We start from the raw sequence: 25679 nt of genomic DNA, 5'->3' as shown, positions 1-25679 counted from the left end.
GACTTTAGTTACAGCACCCCTACCTACCCAACCCACATCTAAAAAACAGAAACAGTAGTGAAGAAGTGAGTCACTTCATTAGACACTGCATTGGCAGAGGAAGATTAGCTCCAAACATGCTGCACTCACTACAGATAGAGGGCTTAGAGGGCACAGTGTTGTGCCTGAACTGGTTGGCAGTGTTTGGCTGGTTTCAACGTGCCTCATGAAATGAAAACTCTGCTTAACACCTCAGCATCACCCTCCCCCTGCAGATGTTTGAGAGAGAGAGGGGCGGGCGGGGGGGGGGTTAGAAGCGTGGGTGTTTCAAAACAGGACAGATAGAGAGAGAAAGAGAACATTACGTCTATGCCAGTAAAACATCACTGAAATGAATTGAAATAGTTTCCCAGAAATGAAGCCTCTTATGCTTCCATTATGTTATCTATGCTGTAGTTTTGCAAGCCATAATTTTGCCTTCATCCTTTAACGTGGTGAAGGACCGCCTACTTTGACAGGAAGGTACAGTTATGACCAACCAAAATACCTAAGCACAGGCCGCTGTGTCAGCAAATGCGCAAGGATGTCTCACTTACAAGCTACTAAATGATTTTGTGGTACGGTGAACCCTTCGAACCGATGAAACCCATTTGAGGGAAATTTGAGATTTGACAGAGATGCAAATAGCCAATCAGAATGGAGGCCAGCAAACGAAATGTGGTGGTCCATGTACGTGTGGGTGGATCATCTGAATGTGAATCTAGCTATGATCTACTTTAACCTTTGGAAGTCAGTTATTGCTGCCATTGCCGTATGTTATATAGGCTATAGACATATTATAATTGTGTGTTGTATGTTATATAAAGTTAACACCACTCACCACTGACACGGTTAATGCATTTTCCTTGTTTACCCTTTCAAACCATACACAGTAGTCTAGGCTGAAGCTTGTTGTACATACTTGTTGTACAAGCTTGCTGTATGTTGCTCTGATAGAATTCACAGTTTTTGCGTTTTCAGTCAAATACAGCATTAAAATGTTTTTTAAAGCAATACTTTCAGCAAAATACGTTGGACAATGCAAAATGTGCAATGAAAATTGGAACTGTTTTAATGCACAGTTTTAAATAATAGAAAAATAGCTTTCTTTATGGCCAAATTTGAGCAAACAAGACAAACAGTTAAATCATGCTTTGCAAAGCCTAATACAAATTATTTCTTGCTTATAGCTCATTAAAAGAATAAATGTTCCACATAAAATTCATGTCAATTATTTATTTTATATCTCACTTTACTATAAAATAAAAAAATATTAACTTATGAGCTATATAGCAAAGCCAAAGTAATAATTCGACTTCTGAGGGTTAACATGGAGAAGAATGATACTCCAAACCTTATATATGTTTTGTAATTTACCAACAACATATACGTTTAATTGATTTTTAGAAAGTAACTGCACTGGCTGCTCTTGGTAATCTTAAAGAGCTGTTAAGTGAAAGTACTGCAGGAAGCCTCATGCAGTGGAATGTGTGAAAACAGGCTGAGTCTGTTTGTGTTGTTACTGTTACACTGAATTTCCTATCTCACTCCCCTCATAACGCCACACCCCTCTTCTTTATGCTTTTTCAGGTCACATGGTCCATATAGATCATTAATCAATCCAGCAGTAATAAATCTCAACATACATTTTAACAGCTTATTCTGCCTGCATTGCCCCTGCACCCAGCCAGCCATCTGCCACCCAGCCGCGCTCAGCTGCAGTGAGAGCAGGGCTGACGCTGTGAGAGCGGTGTTTGTGCAGGCCAGTGGGGTTTGTGGACAAACTGTGCTAAAGTCAAGCAGAATGTCGATGTCTGGTCATATTAAGCACAATCATATCATAGCATTAAAAACTCTTGTTTCTCCCTCATCTCCTGTCAAAATCTGGTTACTTTTGCCCTGAAGAGTCTAAATCTACATTTATGCATAGGCTACAGCAGATGCTCGTCTCCAGAGTGACTTTAAATCTTGTTGTAGTGGTAGGTGAATGTAGAGTCCAGGGTTTTGTAGGTGTAGCAGTGGTGTGCTTGCCTAGGTGGAGAACTGAACCCTGTACTTATATGCACACATTGAAATGTTCAGAATATAAACAAACACACACACACACAGTTTTTGACATCATTTGAAAACAGCTGTTACCCTTCACATTGTGTGTAAATTTCATGACGAATGGACCAAAACAAACGGCCATGGAAAGTGACATGTAAAGACATCTGGTTCCATTGACATACATTAAAAGTAAAGTATGTTTTTTCCCTCTCCTGCAAAGTTACCATTTTGGAGATACAAGGTTTTCTTTCAACAACAGTGAGATAGACATACATATATATATATATATATATATATATATATATATATATATATATCCTGCCTTCCGCCCGAAGACTGCTGGGATAGGCTCTAGCATCCCCCCGCGACCCTGACGGAGAAGCGGCTTAGAAAATGGATGGATGGGTGTGTGTGTGTGTGTGTGTGTGTGAGAATGTGTGTAATTATATATATATATATACCTGCTCATTTGCACTAACGTAGACTCCTTTTACATCCTGACTAATCTCTGACCTTCCTCTTCAGTAGTTCTATAGGTGTTCTTGATGACATGTCTATACTCTGTCTGCAAAAAGCAGCAAATAGCCATCCCTCTCCCCGAGTTAGCATTCTCCTGCAAGCATGTTGAACTGTCCAGAGTTGCATTAGCATCAGTTTGAAAAGATGCAGCAGCACTTCACGTCTTAGAGTCAAGCATTAGTATTACCACATAATATTAATTTTCCAGTTTAAATGCAGTGCTGCACAGTTGAACTGTATTGTGAAGCCAAACAAAGTTACCGGTTGGAAATGACAAAATAAAATTTGCTACCATGCTAGTGTTAGCTTACTTACACAAACTTGTGCCACACACAAACAGTAAATGTCGTTTGAAATGAATAAAATAATGAAAAATTTAAAATTTGAGTATTTTGACAAAATGAACTGCACAAATCCTTTTCTCATTCATTGGGTTTTTGCTAGTGTTCTGTACAGCTTCTCTGACCTATCCACAGCTGCTATGAAAGAATTGATGTGGGGCAGAGCATGTATCATGATCCCATAATGAGAGTTCTGTTCAAATTAATGCAGGCCAACCTTTAACTACATCTCATCAAGGCTTCACCAGTGTTTTGTTATATACTGAAAGTATTGATTTGTCAGTGAGAGCTGAGCTGTCCTGAAGGATCTATACAGTTAAAGTAATGTTGAAATTTAGAGCAGTGTTGGAAGAGCTTCTCCAAAAACATAGTGAAAGGGTTTACCAATGAACAGAATCACTACCTCTTTTAAGGTAGGTAGAACAGACTGGACAGTGTCATCAACCTATGTGTACATGCTGGACCTCGTAAATTAACCCAAAGATGATGTACTTCCAGCACTCCTGAAACCACTACAGAGCTAGTGTCGTAGCTTAGTTACTTGTAGCTCTTCCACTTGGCTGCCTGGAGTGAAAAGCCTGCAGCAGAAAGCCTCGCTGAGGCTTAGTTAAGGCTGCACTCTACCACGCCAGAGCCTGACTACTGTCTGCAGTGTGGGAAATAATGACACACCTGGGGACTCGCTATAACAGGAACTCTGTAGGCAGTGTGTGTTCATGCCTGTGTGCGGTAGAGAAAGAGGAGTTTTTTGCTGAGTCTGTGTTTGTGCGAATATGAGAAAAAACACACCTGACTACCCACGAGTATGTCCAGAGTTAACAAGTAAACCCGTTGTCTGATATGTCTCAGCAGAAAAGAAGCTGCCGTTTTCAGGCTGCGAGTTCGTGCTTCAGTGATGTAAACACTCAAGCGCTCATTCTTTAAGGAATTAGTTGTGTGTATCAGGGGAGATGGGTTTGATGTGCATGTTTGACTAAAGCTTTGTTCTGTGTGAATCTGGTGTTTAACCCGCAATCTGTTCTATTGTTTAAGCCGGGTGGGGATTTGGAAGAAGAGCAATAAGCAGCATGTCCCAGCTTCTCCTGCAGGAACACACAGGCTTGTTTTCATACTGTCTCACGTCCCATATGAATTAAAAACAGTTCTGTGCACACTTCATTTACATAATTTCCTGTGAAAATGGTGATTATGTGTACATTATAAATTTCTTTAGATGATATTTCTGAGGAGATTAGATGTAAGGCAATCCACTTGCACAATGAAGTGGAAAGTCAGAGGAAAATAAGAGTTTCCAAAGAGAAAAAATGGGAGTTCTAACAACCATTCCATCCTGGTAGACCACCCATCAGATAAACAGCACTTAAAGCTCTAATTTTTGGGAGAAAATCAAGCTCCACTCCTGCATCAGATCTGAAAAAATCCACAGGTGTTTCTGTTCATCCTTCCACTGTGAGTTCAGCAGTATAATTGTGAAAGGATGTTTTGCTGTCAAAAAGCTCTTGCTGAGAAAAAAGTGATCGCCACATCAAGCAAAGCAGCTGCTGGTGTTCTCAGAACAACGGACTGAACACCCCAGGGTCCAGACCTCAGCATCACTGAATTTGCTTGGGATTACTTCAATAGGAGAAGCAGAAAATGTAAAAATTGTGTGTAGTAAAAACACTCCGCAAAGCCTGGACCACTTTGTTAGTCATGATTTTCTCTGGTTTCCTAGTTTCATTTTGTCCTGAAAATGTACGAAAACGAGCACACACAATGAATTCATCCCAAAACTGCACCTCAAACAAAAGTACAGTCAAATATTCCCACATAATTCCCGAAACTGCTCAAGTAATGCTCAGATTCTCTGCTATGCTCATTCTTTTAGAACCTTCAGATCCTGTTCAGTCGTAAACAGCACCAGGTGATCGGGTTCTAGCTTCATTCAGCTCTCAAACTGAGTGAATTTCTGGGTTTGTCAGGTACAGCTGTGTGGTTGTAGGTTTGTCTCCAGCTCTAGCACACAATCCAGGACAGAGCAGTTCTTATATTGTACATGCTGAGAAACTGGAGGAGACCTTTTCCTCCTGAAGCAGCTTAGCTGCATTATTGATGAGGTCATTTAGGTGACTGGGAGGATTGTAGAACTCCATTTCACAGGAGTCCAGATTTGTTCTATTTGGCTCTAGGAGACAGGCTACAGTGGGCCACACACATATGTGAGTTCCAATCAGCTGTGAGAAATCCTCTCCTCTGTCCAGTGCGCCTCCATTATTGATGAGTGCTTTTGCTTGCCAGCTCTCCCCTCACCTCCGCTTTGCTTCCCTCCACACTTCTTTCGTGTTCTCTTTCTTTAAAACTCTCCACTCCTCCTGCCCTCGTTCTTCCTTCTTCTCTGCGTCTTTCTTCCCTCCCCCCCCCATTTAGTCTTCTTGTATTATTCAGCGGGTGTCTGTGCCCAGCTCTGCTGTCCGTCTGTCTGCCTCCGCTCCGGGGTGTGAAGCAACATGGGGCTGAAACCGGAGAACGGCAAGAGCATCCTGTAATGTATCTAGTCTACAGAAAGCACACTTCAAAGACAAAATTGCAATGTATGGCCTTTTCTAGAAGCATGGCATTGAGGAATCGGGGTTTTGTGTCTCAGGGGGTTGAAATTGTCAAGCAATAAGTGATTTCATAGATTCTGCTGCATGTGGATTGTAAAACTACTCCTGAATATCTACCCTTCTGCAGGCTTCAGTTGCAGCTCCAACCCTGGATTAGCACATATAATCCAGCTAAAATTCTTCTGGAGCTGTAGACGTAGGCCATATCACCACCAGGATCTCAGTGTGATGTAAGAAAAGCAATGTTGTTGAAAAGCATACTAATGCGGTCCACATCTGTGATACTTCAGATACAGTAGTATCTCAGGATGACCAGATGGCCATCAATAGGCAGAGTCTTAATGAAGCTTAATGCTAGACCTCTCACTAAAACCAACAGTCATGTGAGATTGTTAGCACCCCGATTAGGATGATTGTTTAGAAGAGAATCTGTACTTGAGATTGCAGTGTGGGTGTCTGTGTTGATCAGGTATACAGTCCCGTCACTGAATCGTCACGCTTAAGGAGGCTCAGGATGCTGAGAGCTCCCGGCCTGCTGGATATGATAATGAAGTGATTCACAACCCTGGTCCTGGAGTACCCCTACCATGCATTTTTTTTGTTTTGCTTGCTCTAACACATTAGATCTGACTAATCATCTAATTAGCAAGCCCTTTTTGAGGTGAAGTGAGTCAAGCATGTTGGGAACTAAAAGTATGGGCAGATGATGATTGCAGAAATTGCTTATCATCGGACAGATGTGTAGAGTTGACTGATATTTCAAACTGATGTGTGTTGTATTCTGAAAGAATTGAAGGTTCAGGCAATGGGGGCAACTAGGCTACAATGTTTGCATTTTATTTATTTGACTACACTTGTAACCCTACAGAAATAAATGCTGTATTTCAGGGCAACGTAGTCCCCGTTTCTATATTTTGTGCTCGTGTATCAGCATCTGCATATAAATGATATTGAAAACAGCATCAGCCCAAAATTCCCATCCTTAACTATGAGGTACTCCTGTACCAGGGCTGGAAAACACTGCAGTAAATGAGTGATTCTGCAATGGACTGGGTGGAGGACGCAGGAAGGACACAATGGACATTCAGTGTGTGCAAAGCAGGCCAGAACCGCGAAACCCCAGCCTCTGCTGGGATCTGTTGATGGCCTGTTGATTTGAGTGTTGGGTAACAGATATCGTAGAGGTCGGGGTGTACACGTCCACAGAGAACCCTGTTCATCTTCTCGTCTATAAATAAATACCAGCTATTTCAGGAACGTTCCGCCACCCACCGGAGGCATTGTCTAAGGGCGAGGTCCGTGACCTAGTTTGCTGCAGAGGGCCACCCCTGCTCAGAGAATGGGTTTGTACCATTACAAGTATGTGTTGCATTTTTTCAGGCTTCAAAATGGCATGGCACATTAAAATGTTCTGGCCATTTAGTTTGAAATCCACAGAATTGCTCTGCGGAATCACAGTGTTCTTTTGTGACCCACCTGTGGATTTGTCAACCCTGCAAGTTGTCTTGAATGGGCTGTTGTCCTTATAAGAAAGAGTTCCTATGTGTGAGTGCGGAGAGGGGTTCACAGTGGGACAACTGTGTGTGTTTGTGTTGTTTGTGTTTGTTGAGGATGTTTATTGTCTTAAGCCCAGTTTTGGCTCCCAGTTGCAGCCCTCCTCACTTCCCTCACAGCTTCCATGGTTACTTACTAGGCTATTCTTGTCCAGCACCCCCTCTAGTCATATCTACCAGACAGAGCTTCAATAGAAGCAGCGCGTCCCAAACACGCGGCAACACCCAACATCATAGCATCGCGTTCCACGCCCTCCCCCCACCACACACTAGAATGCAAGACTGTCCAGTAAAATCTCAGCTAGTCACCACGGGCGTTTTGCTCTTGCGCTAACTCACCCCTAGTGAGAGAGCTCTGTTTGTCATTGGTAGAACTGCCAAAGCATACGGCTCAAATATTTGGCTTGTTAATTTAATTGGCTCCCAGTTTAGTGTGTCCACAGCTTTCTGGCCAATCCTGAGATTTTGTTTTCCCTAGGTTAATATTTGTACAAGTTGCTCTAAAAACAAATAAACTGCCGGAAGAAGATGCAGAGGCTTGTTTGATGTGCCTTACAGCAGAAGGGACAGGGCTCGATGCTTTTCGGCTGTGTAAATGGATCTGCGTGTGCAGCTCCGGAGCTGTGGGTTTGTCAGCAGTTTGTGATGTTCTTTGCCCCGGTCCTGAACCCAGAGATCTTGGCTGTGTTGAGAACCCTGGGGCTTTCCGCGGGTCCTGTCAGGGACAACGTCGGAAAAAACACCACACACTGTAGGGTCTTACAGGGCAAGTCCTCACGGTAGACGTGCTTATTTATAAGAGTTATTTGTACCCCCAATAATATGATTACATGTAGCAATTTGTAGGTGCTAGATCAGTACACCTTCTCTGTGACTATTCATGGTTTATTGCCTTCAGTTCAGGCCATAAATGTCTAAACATCTTCTTCTATGTTAATCCTAATTTTAGCTAGCGGCCACATGGGATTTCTAATACTATTAAAGTTTATTATGCTAGTACTGAATGCTGGCAAACATGGACATTTGAAGCTTTGGAAAACACTCACTTGGCTGTATCTATCTAGAGTCAAAAATCCTGATTGAACACAGTTTTTTTGGTCAAGTATTTTATAATAAATTGAACTAAAAATTAATCATGTATTTCTTTAGTTCCCTGAAATTATTAGGTCTTGAGGATTCCCCATTGTTCATTATCATATGGACCATAGGTGCAGTGCAATTCTGAAACACTTTTGCAGGTCTCCTGCTGTTCTTTTTGGGCAAGGCTGTGCCTTCTGTCCACACAGTGAAAGAAGAAAGAGGCAGGTGTTTTGCACTGCTTTCAATTGTCAGATTGAACAATAGTGTTCTTGACCTAGCTTTCCAAAAAAGTGTCCAAGCACAAAGATCATCAGAAGCTTTAGGGCCAAGCATCACTTAACACTCACTTGTAATATCCCTGTATTCTCACAGTGGTACTTTCAGCAATCAAAGCCTCTTTGTATCTCTTATTGTAACCAGCAAGAATATTATAATATCACTGTTAACCTAGTAATTATTTGAGTGCTCTTTTATTGTCTTTGTTTTCAATTTGGCTGTTCGTTCAAAAGCACTCATGAATTTTCATTCTTTCCTCTCGCACTTACTCCAAGCCCTTAAAACATCATCCCTGCTGTTACTGTGCTCGAAGAGAGGGACGGAAGGAAGGAAGAAAGAGAGAATGTGAGCAGGGTAAAGAAGAATGGGTCAGAGGGAATAAAGTAGGATTGAAAATACTGAAAGAAACAGGAAATCACGACTCTAGAGGAAACCCAGTGCAGGATAAAGCTAGTAAACTCTCTTTCACTCTTTTCTTTCTCTCTTTCTTTCTTTCTTTCTTTCTCTTTTCTTTTTCTCCACTGACATACACAGCATGTACATTTGAGGCCAAGCTAGGAGGCTCTTTGACAAGTGCAGGAAGGTCACATCACAGTCACAATTCTCTTTCTTTCATCGTCAGTCTTTGTATGAGTTTATTCTTTGACAATCATTCTTGACTTCTTTTACTTCCCCTTTTCTCTTTCTCTCTCTCCCTTATTCTCTTTTCAACACCTTCTTTTATCCTGCTGCGGCAGACCCCTGCTATTAAATATATGACCTCTCCAGCTTTAGCCGCAAAATGGAGTGCCATGGGCTCTGGGCCAGAGTAACTTGACATTCAGTCTGTGTATCAGATGCTATTACGGCCAGATTGGGTGTCTCTGCCGCTGTCTGGTTTTCATGCTTAAGGTGGACTGCAATCGATATATAGAAGATAAAGATGAACGAGGGCTTGGGAGATAGAAAGTTGACCTTAAATGATGAGCGTGTGTCTTACGGAAGGCAGGAAACTAAATAGACCTTCATTAGAAGGTTTCATCTGCATAGTTAAGTGATAAACTTCGATAACAGCTTAATCAGCACTAGATTACCTTTTTGGAACCAGTTGGCTTGGATCCTCAGGAAAGTGTTTTCAAACTAAGACACTGCTTTCTAATTCTCTCCCTCTCTCTCTCTCTCTCTCTCTCTCTCAGGATGAAAATGCGACGCCACAGAGTATTCTTGCTTTGCACCGTGGGGCTATGTGTCATCTCCTTCCTCCACTACTACAAAGCCCTGCACTACGTCTCTCTGCTACGAGAGCTTTCAGCTCCGTACCCAAACATCAAGTCCTTCATCATGGTGTCTGGCTTCTTCTGGAGGGAGAGGGCCACCCCGCTGACCAGCGCCCCCCCGGAGCAAGGGCCTCCGCCAGCCCTGAGGCCATCTGATACAAGGTCCCATGCTGGGGGTGGGGTTGGAAGAATAGGAGGAGAACCAGAACTCAAAATGGCAGTGCAACCTAAAGCACCAAAGCCGTGGGTACAACCTGAAGAACCACAACACAACGATGTATATCCCGCTGAGGTAGACAGACGTCTTAGAGTGACAACCTTCATAGCTTTAAATTAGATTGGATTAAATGTTAGATTATTAACAGCCTTTGCTATTATACACACACACACACACACACACACACACACACACACACACACACACACACACACACGGTTGTAAAAGTTTAACCTCATCCATTCATTTCCCTTGGCAGAAAGAAAATGTGAAGCTGATGGTGTGGCATCCCAGTAGCCCAGCCCGCCAGAAACCAGACTTTGAGAGACAGAACCTTCCCAGCATGGCAGTGAAACTGAAACCTAAGCAAGTCTCCACTTCAGACTCCATCAGTTTACTGGGCGACTTACATAAGCGCACTTTCACCCTCCAGGAGGATAACACACAGTACTTTGTCAGCACCAAAGCTGGAGCCCGGTGCTTCCGGCAGGGAACGGAGGTGGCACCACCAAGGGATGAAGCTGGGACAGGGAAAAGCAGACCAACAATGTCAGGGGCACTCCAGCGGAAAATCTTGCAAGCTTCTGAGGACTTGAACACTGGAGGAAAAGCAGTGGAGGAGTTAAGTGCACTGAGGGCGAAGCCCAAGCGGGGGAAACGGCTAGTGAAATGTGTGTGCCGGCCAGGTTGGCACGGTCCATACTGTGGCGTGCCCACCATGGTATACCACTCCAACCTGCCCACCAAAGAGAGGCTGATCCCTCGTGAGAAATTGCGTCGAGTCATCAACGCCATTAATGTCAATCATGAATTTGATCTGCTGCATGTTCGCTTCCATGAGCTGGCCAATGCCGTTGATCTCTTCATGGTGTGCGAGTCTAACTTCACAGCGTACGGCGAGAGACGACCGCTGAGCTTTCTGCACCAGCTACTTAACGGTACCTACGACTATGTACGGCACAAGATCCTCTACGTGTTCCTGGACCACTTTCCTGAGGGTGGGCGGCAGGATGGCTGGATCGCTGATGACTACCTGCGTACATTTCTCACACGAGACGGAATGTCCCGGATACGGGGCCTGCACCCAGACGATGTCTTCCTCATCAATGATGCTGACGAGATCCCGGCCCAGGAGGGTGTCCTCTTCCTCAAGCTGTTCGACGGCTGGACGGAACCTTTCGCCATCCACATGCGGAAGTCTCTGTATGGCTTTTTCTGGAAGCAGCTTGGCTCGCTCGAGGTGGTGTCTGGGTGCACAGTGGGGATGCTGAAGGATGTATATGACAACGATGGCATCCGACTGCGCCGGCGTGACTACTACACCATGGCTGGGTTCCGCAAGTATGAAAACGACACGGGCCACATCCTGGTGCAGTGGTCACTTGGAAGCCCGTTCCACTTTGCAGGGTGGCATTGTTCTTGGTGCTTCACACCTGAGGGCATCCACCTTAAACTTGTATCTGCCCAGAACGGCGACTTCCCCCGATGGGGTGACTATGAGGACAAGCGGGACCTTAATTATATCCGTGAGCTGATCCGGACTGGGGGATGGTTCGATGGGTCTGTGCAGGAGTACCCACCTTCAGACCCTAAAGAACACATGTATGCACCCAAGTACATGTTCGACAATTACAAACATTACCACTACCTGCTGGAGAACCTTTATGCTAAGAAGTCTGCGCTGAGTGGAGGGTAAAGTGGAGATATGTTGTGACTGTAGTTTATTCGGATAATGAGGGGAAAAAGGGTCCTGGGATGATTTCAGGGGAGGGAGGGAAAAGACCTCTGCCTACATCATTTTTCCCCCTTTCTCTCTCATTGGACCAGACCCCAAAGGTCACCCACCACCATCCAATCACTGGCAGAAGTGGGTTGGACCAGCCAAGGCAATGAACGAATCAAGCCTTTGAGGATCCTGTGGAGATTTTTTTTAGTTGCCGTCACCTGAATATACAGAATCCTAGAGAGACTGCATCAGCCCATCCATTTGTGCTGGGTTTGCTACTCTCCAACTCCTTTGATGTGTGTGTGAGAGAGAGACAGAAAGAAAGAAAGAAGGAGAGCATAATAGAGAGAGTGTGTGAGTATGATTGAAGTTCATGGTCTACGCTGCACTCCTATACTTCCTGCTTGCACATCAAATTTTGAAAAAAAAGGAAATGAGTCATACAGATTATGCTTTTCTTATGAGTGGAAACAAGATTCAGTAGGACTGTTTCTCACTAGAAAACACAATAACTGTGTATGTGTGTCAGGGAGAAAGCTTCTGAAGAGGGTGTGCAAGGCAGCGAGTCAGATGGGGGGATTACTGTACAAAAAGGGAACGAGAGAGAAAAAGAGACTGTTCTAATTTTGGTCAGATTCCGCTGATGCGTTAAGGTCCCCAGCTGCCGCAGGTTTGGAACAGGGGCACCAGAAAACACAGAAAGAACTGAGCATGCTCAGATGAACATCTGTTTTGATGATATGCAGGAGATCAGATAGCGTTTTTGCTCTGCTCATGCAGAAACAATCCAAATCTAACAAAATACAGCAACACTCAGCACTCTTATTTTAAGATTTGAAGATGCTGGATAGATGCAGTAGGCCTGCCAGAGTCGTATTTGAAAGCAGATTGAATTGCAGTACAGTTTAAATTTCTCAGACCATAGTGCCTGAGACGAGGACTGGCCAAAGGGAATCTGACCTTCGATCAGCTGTCTTGTTTTAAAGCAGTTGAGAAACACTTTGCTGCCGGCGCAGGGAGCGCTCAGCAGCTGTGCACGCTCTCAGTAAGGAGTCAGTTCATACAGCATTTCCAGGCTTGGCTCCGATTGCCAAAGCAAGCATGGCATCATGCACTCAGGGTGTGCAGGGATGGACACTGAAAAATGGCACTGGTTAACTTGGGGAGCAGCGCAGCATCAGTCAGCAAGTAATGGCTGGGTGGATGGGGGTACAAAAACAGAAGTCTGGGGTCCCCTCCCAGAGTAGATCTGAATAAATTATGGCCGGTGATGACGTCCTCCACAGAGGGAGACCATTTCAGGTTAAGTGTTAGCCATGGATAAGAAGTAGACATCTTCTCCAGCATGAGACTGAAGCCCAAAGTTGACCTGTACCTGCGACTTTAAGACAAAGGAAGTGTGTCTGACTCATTTGACATTTTGAAGCAGTTCCCCTTTTACAAGCTTTTATTCCATCCATGGCAAACAGTTGACAAGACTTCACTACAGTGTGCAAAAGAGAAATTTTAATTAAATAAAAACTAATAAGAAAAACAAAAATCACTTATTAAAAAACAGTTTGAGGCAAGCCCAGTGTTGTACCTGAAAAACTGTTAGGCTCGGATTAGGTAGCAGACCTCTAATGAGAGGTTTTAAACCTTAAACGTGTATTTTCTGTGGTCAGCGACTTGTAACCTTATTTTTCGGAAATGGCACCCATAAACCCAGTGCTAATCAAAGAAGAATATAAAAAGCAGTAAGGTAAAACAGGTTTCGCAATAAGTTGCTAACTTTCTTAGCTGCACTTTCCAAAGAGCTCAAGGTCCTTGCAGTTGAAAGTTCCATATTAATAATATCCACAAAAAAGTAAGGATCCATTGCCGCCAGCACAGAGAACATGGAGGTTGCCAGCGCATTTTTTTGCAGCTGTGAGACCAGCCAGCCAGATTCACTTTTCAGCACAATTTAAGTAACTTTCAGAATCGTCAATCAAAAGCAAAATTTGTACTGTATTTGGTATGGTTTTATTAAGAATGTCTGATAATGTAAAAAAAACCTTAGTCCAAAACCTACACAGTTAAACACTCCCAGTACATATGTAAAAATGTACCGTATGTACCATCAGAACAAAAATTACAAAGAGGAGATGCAGTAGGGCACATATGGTAGCGTCTACTGGGGGTTAAATAGGATCTGTGGATAAAATTGTAATGAATAAGCTGATGGTTAGGATTTTTAGAGGCTGATGTGATGATGTTATTCCATATAATAGGCCAATTGATTTGACCTTGGCCACATTTTTGCTCTTTCCCTATATGGTTTGTAGACCGAAAGGTTTATATACAGCATGCAGCATAATAAGATCAACTTTGGATACACAACCTTTGGTTCCCATGTTAGCAATGAACGGTTCATGCAATGGGTGTAAGGGTAAAGTGCAGCCCCAAGGAACACCATATGCCTTCATGGCAGCGCAAAGGCGAATGTAGAGAAAAAATGAGAAACCTGGTATACTATAAGATGTGAGTACGTCTTGGAATGTCCAAAGTCCCAAATCATTAAAGATGTCATCCAGAACATATATTCCCTTTTGTTGCCATTAAGGAAAGAAGAAAGGCTTATTGTCAGGATCAATTTATTTTTAGCTGTGAAAAATTGGGGAGCATTTCTGGTTTTAGTTAGTTTTTCCTACTACCAGCCATGTTAGAAGTAAGTTACTAATTAGAGGTCTCCGTTTACATTGCTTTATAGGAATATTCGAGTAGATGAGATCTTGTAATCTATGTGGAGCAACCAGACTTTCCTCAAGAGACCGCCAAGTTGTTGGAGTATCTGAATTGAGCCAAACTGACAATAGACAAAGAACAAAAGGAATAATAATATAAATTTAAAATTAGGAAGTCCTCCATCTGTTTAATAACGCTAAAGAGTAGGAAGTTTAAATTGAGGTTTCTTGCCTTTCCATATATAAGCTGAGATACTGGAGTGAAGTTGGTCCCAGAAACCTACAAGAGGAGGTAACAGAATCATAGAACTTATAAAATTAACTCTAAGAAGAAAAAAAAACAGACTGTTTCTATTGGTCCATTCATCAAAGTTGCAATTGTGCCAGATACAATATCCGGTCGCAAACAATCATAGGCATGTACAAATGTTTGCCAAAACCTCTAAGAATTTATAGGTCGTCATCTCTACTTCTTTGTCTCTCTCTCTCTCTCTCTGTCATGTACACCCTGTTTATACCTGGTTTTAGCATCCGTCTCAAGTGACCTGATCACAAGTGCACAGCAAGATGTATAGCTGTTTACATTTGGGATTTCTATGAGCCACAGATGCATCTCCAGTGATGACTTTTGATCGGCTTTCGTACCAAGCACATTTACTACACCAGTCTCTTGTTGCCAGACAACAGTGTACCCCAAATCCTTGTTTGTGTATGGACTACTAATGTGGTTGTTATAATTGAAGCTTTGGGTGGGGAGGGGGGGATTCAGTCAGTCAGTCAGTCAGTCAGTCAGTCAGTCAGTCTTCCCTCATACTATCATCACACGATGAAGACATGGCAGATGCTTAATTGGTCCTTTTAATCCAGCAGTATACTTCAGAGTATACAAATGATGTTTCTATTATCTACCCCCCCTACTATGGTCCACTACGGTGCACTACACAAAGCCTGCTTCAGTGCTGAGACGTGCACGACTTCTTTTTAAACAGTTTGATTTCATTTAGGTCTTATGTCATTTGATGCTTTAGCATTCACACTACACACCTTATGTGGTCATATGGGTCGCTGAAGCTGATTCACATTGGACCACATGTGTGCAAAGGGCTGTCCAATTACATATTTTAATGCCAGGTGTGAATGGGGCCCATAGATCAAGATGTCTCAAACAGTAGTGCCCCCCCCTGTGTTTGCTTCATGGGAACATACAGAGGGTGAAGGCAGGAAGAGTGAAAGTGAAATCAGCAAAATGTTGGCGTTCAAATTACGTCACAGAGGCCTGAGTATGTGTGTCCACCTCGAAGTGAGAGAGTGAGCTCCACAGGTCAAAGGCACATATGAGTGCATTTTTGAGCATTTTTCTTTTCTTTTAACTAAATACAGGGGAAATCCAAGGTCACGGCTGTTTCCTGATCCTGACTACATGCTTCCCCTTTCTGTTAGACGTTCTCTCCACTCCCCTCCTGCGTTCCCCCTCGTGCCAGTTCCTTTAGGTCTCCCTGACTGATGGGCCAAAAATAACCTCTCCCCCATGACAGGGGGATCTATTTCGCAAGTCTGAAATTTGCCTTGCCTCAACAACACACACACACACACACACACACACTGAAGGATGATGCCGCCTGATCGGCTCCGTGCTCAACTGGCCGTGCCAATCTCAACTCCGCTGCACCAGGCTGGGCCGTTGTTTCCATGGCGATGCCCTACCCTGCCTGCAAAAGCAGCCTATTTGATACAAGTGGCAGGCAAAGTGAGCGATAGAGAGAGAGAGAGATAGAGAGAGACAGAGGATGTCTGTTTGACGACCTGTTCCCTCAGTGCCTGTCTGAAGCATGCAATATGGGCCGTGGGCCAAATGCCTCCACCCTGTTGTAGAGATATTCCACCGAATGAGTACTTTTTCGTTCCACCATAGATTTTCAGAGAATAGATGCACAGAATCACAGTTGTGCTCAGAAAGATCCACCCTTGAGATAATATCTGGGCAGCAGTGGTCCCATGGCAGTCCCTTTTCATTGTTGGACATGGTAGATGGATGCTGACAAATTGGGCAGATGTGCTACAGTCAGTAAGTGTAAACTTCCAAAGTGCACATGTATGGTAGAGGTTTCAGATGCCTAATGATTGTATCTATACACTTGGTGTTTCTGATTAACTGGCAAGTCATGTAAACTGTCCTTATTCTTTTTTGTAGTTTGGTTGATACACATAGTTTTGCACCCATGTCCCTGTGTTTGTTTGTAACCTTATTAACCATTTACCCTATTAAAGAATGAGGGAAAAAATACACAAACAAAAAAGTGCACCATACTTCTCTATACTTGTATTTAAACTCTGCAAGTATTTGAGGAAGTTTTTTTTCATTGTTAAGTTTACGGGGAACAACTGAGCTGTCCTATTGGTTAGGACTTCAGGAGCTTGACAGAAGGCCTTACACTGCACGTTAACTACTAGCATAATTAAGTGACACAGGAGTCAACCAATCACATCTTAAATTTTCAGTGGGTGGTACCAGAATTTGGAGAGAGGAAGAAGGAGGGGGGGGAGAAAAAAAAACAAAAACAAAAAAAAAACACACCATTCTAGGCCTTCTTGAAATTCTAGACGTCATGAATGTGAGTACGAGCTATTGCCTGCCTATTAACAGAAGAGAGTAGCAAACCATACAAAAAATGAGACATAGCACTTCAATTTAAACAGCTCTGTTTTAATATTCTGTACATGTATACTTTTAAACTCTATGGTGGTTCTCTTGGTGGGAGGTGTCCATTGCCCCTTTACTGACGCAGTTTCATATTTTCCTGAGTAGGCGGGTGGCTTTGCACCGGCGAGAGTGGCATGGCAAGAGGATTAAGAGGAGCCGTTTTATAGTGGCCTCTTAAGCCGCTGCATTTGGGCTACAGCTACAGCATCCTATCACATCTGCACGGAGGTGGGGGTGGTTGGGGGGGGTAGGCTGTGTTTCACACCACTGCAGTGCAGCGGTGCTGTGTTTATAACTGTGATCCTTGATCTAATGCACACATGCACGTGATTACTTTTGCAAAGGCACAGCTGGAAATCCACTCAGCAGGTGCCGTGTCAGCCAAGTGAGTCACCTTTAAACAGAACGCAAGTGCAAGAAGGTCTTTTGTTCATTCCAAAAGAATGAAGCCCTTATGGGCTTCCCCTGCTCTGTCCATCTCAGGGGTTGGGGGGTGTGATGGGAGCAGGAGCGATAACATATCTAGGGCTGATTCTAGCTGAATCTAGAATAGATTCCATAAACCCCAGGCATATTGTTCATTGTAATTAAGTTATGTAGCCATCATTCAAAGTTGCATTAGTATAATGCACCCATTAATCATTAATAGGGATGCACACGGGTATTTAGATACCATCGGTTTCTCTACGTACTTTGTTAGCCCCCTTCTTTAAAATGGCCAGGGCTCCAAAGGACCCCCACCTACCCACACCCACACACTTTCCAAGCCACTTATCTTTCTGGGTTGTAGGGGCAGCTGGAACCTATCCCAGTAGTCAGGACCACCACAGAGCAGGTATAATTTGGGTGGTGGATCATTTTCAGCACTGCAGCGACACTGATGTGGTGGTGCGTTAGCGTGTGAGTGCATAGTATGAGAGTGCATATTTCCCTGACAGACCAACTTGTTTGCATATCATCCACTGAGGAGAAAATACCTCATATAGAAGATGACGAATCTTCATAAGCATCCAATGTATCGCCCTGCTGTAGTGTTAGCTCATCTGAGGCAGCCTCCGTTACTCATTCAGCATGAAAACGAATGAATCCCTTAGCTGTTTTCACACTTTACCTTCCTAAAAGTCATGCCAAAAATTGACCCTGCAGGTTTGCTTTTTCCTTTCTTGCAAACCAGACACCCCTTATTAGCTCAAAATGAGTCAGAAAGCACATTGATAAATCACAGGTGAACAGTTATTTGCTTAACCAAATTACGTGGCTAAGTATGTCAAGGCTTGATTTGTCTAGATAATGCAGCTGAAAACACACCATTGCTATAATGTTCCACTCATTTTTTGTTACAGTTTAGGGGAAGCTGTCTATTTCTTATGGATTAGCTGCTGCTCATCCACTTTTGCTGAAATAGAACGACGTCACTTCTCTGGTTTTTGCTGTACTACTGACAGCTTGGTTGATGTTACCAGTTTTGGCTTTATCAAAGCCATCACAGTTTCGCTGTGCTCTCTGTAGGAGAAGGTCTAGGGCACCTGTTGGGCACGTGCTAGTCTCATGAATACATACCTTACATATCGGTTTGAGTGGTTACTGAATACTTCATGTTAGTTACTGAATAATGAGCTCTACGGTTTATAACTGAACAATAAGCCTGCAGTTTCAGGGATGAAGTAAATGACACATCAACAGTAAAATTACACATTGACTAAAAATCAGGGTTTGTCCTTATGGAAGTGTCAGCCAGCCAACCTTGAACAGTTATTCAATTACAGTCAGTCACAGCTCCCAGAGGAGAAAGGGGCGGGGCTTAAGGCCTTGGTGTCTCCAAGTTTGGAAGATAGCCTTCAAGTATGATAGTTTGTTTTCCTCTCAAGGACTTTGGGGATGGGGCAGCTTGGCAGAAGACTGACATCACTGGCATCTTTCTGATAGCTAGAGAGAAAGCGGCAGAGGAGGAGTGCTGGACCGATACATGAACAACTCTTTAATGAAAGTGTGCACACTGCAAGGTAGTGAACTAAAATATAGCATCCCTTTTAATGGCCTTATAAACGATCCAGTCATCTGACATCTTATTATACAGCCTGGGGCGTGCAAATGAGAGCAAATGACTCCCCCCCCCCCCCCCCCCCCCCCCCCATTCAATCCTGAGAAAAAAAGCCAAGTGATAACTGGGAGTTCAGGAGAGTGTATTCCCTCATTTCACTATGCGTCATAGAACTGCTATGTTTTTTTGCGTACTTCTCATAGACAGGGTCGTTTGGTCTCTACTTCACAGAGCAATGTTGAAAAAGGTTTGAGTTACATTTCTTGTATAAAATAGACCTCACTGTAAAAAACAGTGTAACAGGCTTCTAGACGCTAATGCAGCATACACAGTAATACAAGTAAATAAAGCTGCACCGCGCCACAAGCTTTTTATTAGTTTATACACTCTCGTCCCTTCATTAATTAAGCTGTCATTACATATATATCATGTCATTTTAAAGCAAGGAACATGGGTTTGTTGCCCTGAGGCAACGTTGTGCAATAGAGGGTTAATTCATTTTGATAATGAAACAATGTAAGAAAATCTCTGGACTCACTGCAATTTGACATATAATCTTAAATAAATTTTTTAAATTCCATAATTGGGACACCCTGGTGGCTCAGGGGCCCTCAGCAACTGCTTATACCGCCTACAGTGAGAAACCGCTACTCCTGAGTCGAAACAGGTTCTCCTTTGTTTGTTTAATGTAATCGTTGCCGAGCCGAAGTTGCAGGTGAAGGAGAAACGGCTCGAGGCTGTTGGCCACTGCCCAAATCTGCGGTTTCTCTCACTGATGAAAAGTTACTCCAAAAATGAAAAGCTTAAAAGGGAGCTGCACTGGGGGCCTGTCTCTTTCTTTCTCCTTCTCTTTTTGTCTTTCCGTCGTTTGTCTGCAGAACATTCTCCATTTTCGAAGCTTCGTTTTGATACTTGTTGGTTTTGTCCTTTTTTTTATGCTTATTAAGCTGTTTGCTGTTGTAAATGTCCTTGTTGCTGTTTACATTAATTATCTAAGTTATTACTATCCTGTTCCTGAGACTTAAAAGGGAAAATTTGTGTGGAGAGAGGAAAGGGAGCAATATGTTAATCTTTCAGTGATTCATGTATGTCTTTATTCTGTTTGACTGATACTCCAGCAGTATCGTATTTTGAAGCACTGTCTCTGTAGCCATCTACAATGTCCTTTCTGTCCGTCCTTTTTCATAATGTAATATTGTACACCTTAAACGGACATTACTGAAACATATCTGTTTATGCACTTGTTTAAAGCTAATTTTGTTTTGATTTTTATTACCTGTGAATTTTTAGGCCCACTAAAAATCTATCAGGGATTTTTATATATATATATATATATATATATATATCCATCCATCCAAACACCATGTTATGATGCAGCTTATTTATCATCATCATTATTATTATTATTTTTGATGCATGTCACAGTCAAATCCTGTGTAGAAATGTCAGGTATTTTAAAGGCAAATTCCACCAATTTTCAACATAATTCAGATGTAAATCAGAGTGGTTTAATGCAAAACAATTTAATCAGATTTCTTAACAATGGTAGTGATAGGAACCAGGGGTCATGATTTTTATTGTACAAAATTTACCACACAGAATAATCAATGAAAATGCGTGTCTACATGAGTTCTCTACATGGACCAAGTCCTTTTCTAAGAAAGTCTGTCCACTCAGTGGCCAACTTGGCAACCCTCAGTTATTTCCGGTCCCCCTGGAAGGCTCCTAAACCTGAGAAAGAGAGCCACACATGTTTCAGAAACATCTGAAACCTCTGGTGAAATCTGACCAAAAGCAAAATATACGGTTCATAACAATAAGCTTAAATAATGTACCAAAAAATGACGTACATCTGTAAATTATGTAGAAATTCTGATAATCGGTGGAATTCCCCTTTAAACCATTCCTGAAGCTAGAGAGGTAATTTGAATGGCAGATGAAGAGAGGATAGGCAGGAGTGTGTGTGTGCACGTCCATATGCTGTGTCAGAGAAGATCAAAGGCAGTGACGATGCTTATGTACTGAGCGACAGATGGACAGACACACAGCCAGCCAGCAGCGCCTGGCTTTGAACCACATTAGCATCCCTTTTCATCTGTGATCATCACATGATGCAAGATGTTCTCTCAGCCGAACCTTAGTCTAACAGGGTCATTAGTCAAGGACCTGCTGACCAGGGAAAAAAACCTCAAGGCTGAGCGAGAGAAAGAGAGAGGCCTAATCTTGCACTGTGTATAATGTATTCTCTCAAGCCAGTTACATTAGTTTTAATTTTGTACCTTTTTGCGCTCAAGTTAAAAGGTGAATTCTTTCAATTTGTCAAAATTTCTGCATATTTAAAAATGGTTAAGATATAAACAAAAGACAGACATTCAGAGTGGTTTGGTGTGAAAAGCTCAGTGGAGGAGAAACCTAGTCAGAATTGGTCACAGTGGTGGTGATAGCTGGAGCCTATCCCAGCAGTCATCTTGTGAAGGGCAGGATACACCCTGGACAGGTGACCAGTCCATCGCAGGGCTTTGTTTACATCTCAACCAGTGAATTATGCAGAACTTTGAAAAATCAGTGGCATTCCCCTTTAAAGCCAAAGGCTTTAGTTGTTGTTGTTTTGTTTTTTTTAATGTACATATGCAGCTGTGATGTCTTTTCAGTTCAGTTTGGCAGCTTCTCTTTTCTTTTGGTTAATTTCATTTCTCTTTGCTCTTTGTAAACGCCACTTACTGTCCTAAGGTTGAATTTTTTCACTTCTCATTATCTTTGCCATATTTCGAAATCTGGCACACCAGCTGCTCTGAGGTCAGTTTTGTCCACTCTGCTCATAATGAGCAGCACTGAAAGCCTGATCCCAGGTCATGATTTGTTAGTCTCATTTTAGAGCGGTGATGCCTGACAGTTGCCACTGGAGGGCAATAGACGCCTCAGCTGAACGCATTTGTTCATTCATCTGTTCAGCCTTGTTTCACTATCTTGACCCCAAAAGTCACCAGTTAGGAGGACGCTTGATAAGCTAGGTAACCATATAGACCCTAAGAGTCTTTACTTTGCAGAAGCTGGTTGCCAGATTTAGCATGGTGATTTAGCATAGCAGGTCATGCAGGGTGTTTTTGTCTAGGAAGGATTTGGTCAAGTAGACCAACCAGACTGGCTGTAACACTGTTCATGTGTTTTCAGTGGCTTGGCGTCCCCTCTCTTCCTCATTTTCTGTCCCATTCAGGGTTCTGACCACTTCACTAAAATATCCTCCCCAGCAAAGGGAGGGAATGGCTAAGTCTGATGAATTTAGGTGAAAGACAGACAGGATTCAAGCTGAAAAGAATATTTTTCCCCCTCCTCTGTTGGTAATATGAAAGAGTGTACATTTCAGTTAATTAAAAAAGGCCTTTTTTGTTCTGTATATGAATGGCTCTATGTTAACCTGAACAGAAAAAAAAATGAATTCTATGACAAAGAAACTATAATAAATTAATTTTAAAATTGTATAATTGCTGGTACTTGGGTTTAATTCATTCCACTGTGTCAACACTATATATGGTCGTTTTGTGTAATTGTACATGCTTTCTGCTTGTTCTTTGATGCTAAAAATTGTCCAGTAGAAATATAAATATTGGTTGCATTTTTTTGTGCAACTCACAAGCCAATTAATCCCAAACACATTCAGTGATGTTGAGATCTGGACTCTGTAATGGTCAGTATATTGTTCCGAGAACAATCAGCAGCAGCAGCTTTGTTTGATGTGTCTGTCTCTTTCTACTACACATCCTTTCAGATCCACAGCGCCAAGAGTCATCTTTTCACAGTAGAAGGATGGACAAAGGCCTGCATCTGAAGCAGCTTGATTTTCTCCTCTCTCTCAAAGATGAAAGTGCTGTTTATCTGATGGGGACAGTATTGGTGGTCTACCAGGCGTTACGTAGTTGTTAGGAGTTCCATTTTACCCATAGCTTTTAATAATTATATAAAGGAAATTAAGTGATCCTTATTAATCCCTCAACAGGGAAATTTCACTTCTGCATTTAACCCATCTGTACAGCGAAACACCACATTCGCACTAGTGAACACACGCACACTAGGGGCGGTGAGCACACTTGCCCAGAGCGGTGGGCAGCCCTATCCACAACACCCTGGGAACAGCTGGGGGTCAGGCGTCTTGCTCAATGACACGTAATGTCGGTTCAGGTGATTGAACCAGCAACCTTCCAGTCACAGGGCTGGTTCCCTAACCTCCAACCCATGACTGCCTTAAAAATTAAATTTTCATTTCATCTTCTCCTGCCTTATACAAGCTGATTAAGTTATATCTAATCACCTCAGAACCATCTCTTGATACATAACTTACACAAAATTGCTGTTTTGGCTGAAAATGAAGTGAATGAATGGTGGTCTCTGACTTTTTCACAGTACTATATATTTCATGTATCACTTCATATCACTTGATGCTGCAAAATTTCCCTGTAAACCAAAGTTAGCTTGTTGTAAAGCTGTGCTTTTCCACACATGCAGTAATGCTTAAAGCATAGGGCCTAAAGGCGATTTAGGGCAGTAACGTTCAGTCATCGTCCACTAGACATCATACAAATCTCATTCCATTCTGAAGCTCGTGTGAGCGAGAAAATGCCTTTAAATCAACAGGATTATGCCAGCCTTTCCATTTCTGGCTTCAATAAATCATAATCCAGATGTCACTAAATGAAAGTACTGAAGAATATAGGCTAGAAACAAGACCAGTCTGACAGCAGGTATGAGGATCAGGTTGAAATCAGCAGGAAACGAGAGAATCTGATCCAATCCTGTAACAAATCTATCCTGAAACAGCACTCACGCACACTGATGTGATGTTAGCTGTGTAGTTCTCTGTAGTGTTTGAATAGCTAATCTTAACCCCTTCCTGCAGCCCCCTCTAGTGGTCATTCATTTGACAGAATGCAGATATTTTAATTCATATATAATCAATTAAAATGTTTTCACCGTAACTGTCAGATTAACTAGGACACAGTTGGTTCTCTGTTACCGTGTTGAGCTGCTAGCGAGCAATGACGAGTAAAGGGGAGGAGTGAAAACCCCCCTGAAAACAACTCACAGCCCCACAGTCGGCCACTCTGGGATAAAACGTACAGCAAAAAATGCCAATTAAACAAGAAAAAATATAAGTGTCTTGCTTGGCCACCAAGATGGAAATCTATTTTTTTCTGGTTTTATAGATCATACACCATCATATTCCAGTGTTATTGAAGAAAGGAGAAAAAAAATATATATATATATATTATATATATATATATATATATATATATATACACATACATACGTACATACATACATACATACATACACACACACACAAAAATGTGTGTATATATATTTATATATAAAAAAAAAAGGTAGCACGCCATCTCTACTGCTGCTGGCTTTCAGGGTGTAAACACTAGAGGGCAGAGTATGTACAAGGCAGCCTGATTAACATCTATTTGTTGTAAGACTATGTTGTGTTCACCTACATTGATCAGTGAGAATCATTGTGAAAACATGCTTCTAACAGAAAGTTGATAGATATAAAAGTATATTTTAAAAAACCCTCATGCTTGGACCTCTGGGGAAAAATGAATATACAAAAAAAAAATAAATACAAAAAAAAGTAGCATATCGGTCCTTTAAGTACAACAGAAAGCACTCTGGGGGGGTCCTTTCAATCTCTTGGACCCCCTGAATGTCTACAAATCCAAATTCTGGGGGTTCAGGTGGTCCCCAAAAATTGTTAAAATGACATTATGCTGCTTGTTGGTAAAATGGAAATTCAAAAGGTCATTATTTGTCCTCCTCCACAATTGGTGAGCTTCTGTCTTTAATAATTATTTTTAACCAACTATGAAATAGACTGCATGTCTGAAAAACTTCAAGTTTATGCTGCAGCAAATTTGTACATTTGAAAATTTGACTAAAGACAAAAAGGAAATCTGTGGTCTCAATTCATGTTTGGAAGAGCGCAAAAAAGCCCAGAAGAACTACACCTGCACAGCTATGGTAAGTTGGCAGTTAGCCAGCACTCCACAAATACCAGTTTATTTCACACACTCAGACTGCAAGCCCCCCCCCCCCCCCCAACAACTAACAACTTAGTACAGCTTAAGGCAAGGCATGTAATTCTTTAGACACAGTTTGAAGAGGTATGAGCTTCCATTACTTGTTTGCTGATTAGGCCTCATAGCTACAGTGGTAAAACTAAAGAAGGAAACTTAAGATGCAAAACACATCTTGGCTGATCGACTACATTTGGAGTAACTGTCCAAACCACTTTTTTAAGCTCTTTAAAAGATTTTAAACTGAAGCAATACTGAGAGGAATGATCTGTGGGCTAATTTGTGTTTACACGGAATAATGTCTTTGGTAGCAAGTAAACAAATTCACTGCTCTCCTCAAGGTGACTAATAAATAAGTGAGTAACTCTGTAGGGGCTGTTTTTTTCCTGCACTGGAGTCATTGGTCTGTGCTTGGCTGTGCTCTCCATCTTTTGTCCAAACACACTGATCTGAAACCTGTTCGGGTCAGTCTGTCCCGAGAGATCCGGGTGAAGCTCCACCACAGCGTGCTGACCACAAAAGCCCTTGCTATGCAGCGTGG

At 42.4% G+C, this 25679-nt stretch overlaps 1 protein-coding gene across 1 annotated transcript in view; it reads left to right on the top strand.

Annotated features, from left to right (window-relative positions):
• Window positions 1-16932, top strand: part of mgat3b (beta-1,4-mannosyl-glycoprotein 4-beta-N-acetylglucosaminyltransferase b) — a 64271-nt gene extending 47339 nt beyond the window's left edge. Inside the window, exons 2-3 of the mRNA XM_017692916.2 lie at window positions 9597-9969; window positions 10154-16932. Of these exons, the coding sequence (XP_017548405.1) occupies window positions 9598-9969; window positions 10154-11590 (1809 nt within the window). The 5' untranslated portion in view covers window position 9597 and the 3' untranslated portion in view covers window positions 11591-16932. The remainder of the gene's footprint in view (window positions 1-9596; window positions 9970-10153) is intronic.
• The last annotated feature ends 8747 nt before the right edge of the window (window positions 16933-25679 follow it).

The sequence above is a fragment of the Pygocentrus nattereri genome, chromosome 30 (assembly GCF_015220715.1).
Source record: "Pygocentrus nattereri isolate fPygNat1 chromosome 30, fPygNat1.pri, whole genome shotgun sequence".
In the NCBI taxonomy this organism is placed as follows: domain Eukaryota; kingdom Metazoa; phylum Chordata; class Actinopteri; order Characiformes; family Serrasalmidae; genus Pygocentrus; species Pygocentrus nattereri.
Note: the sequence above shows the minus strand (reverse complement) of the source record. Positions and strands in the feature narration are given on the sequence as shown.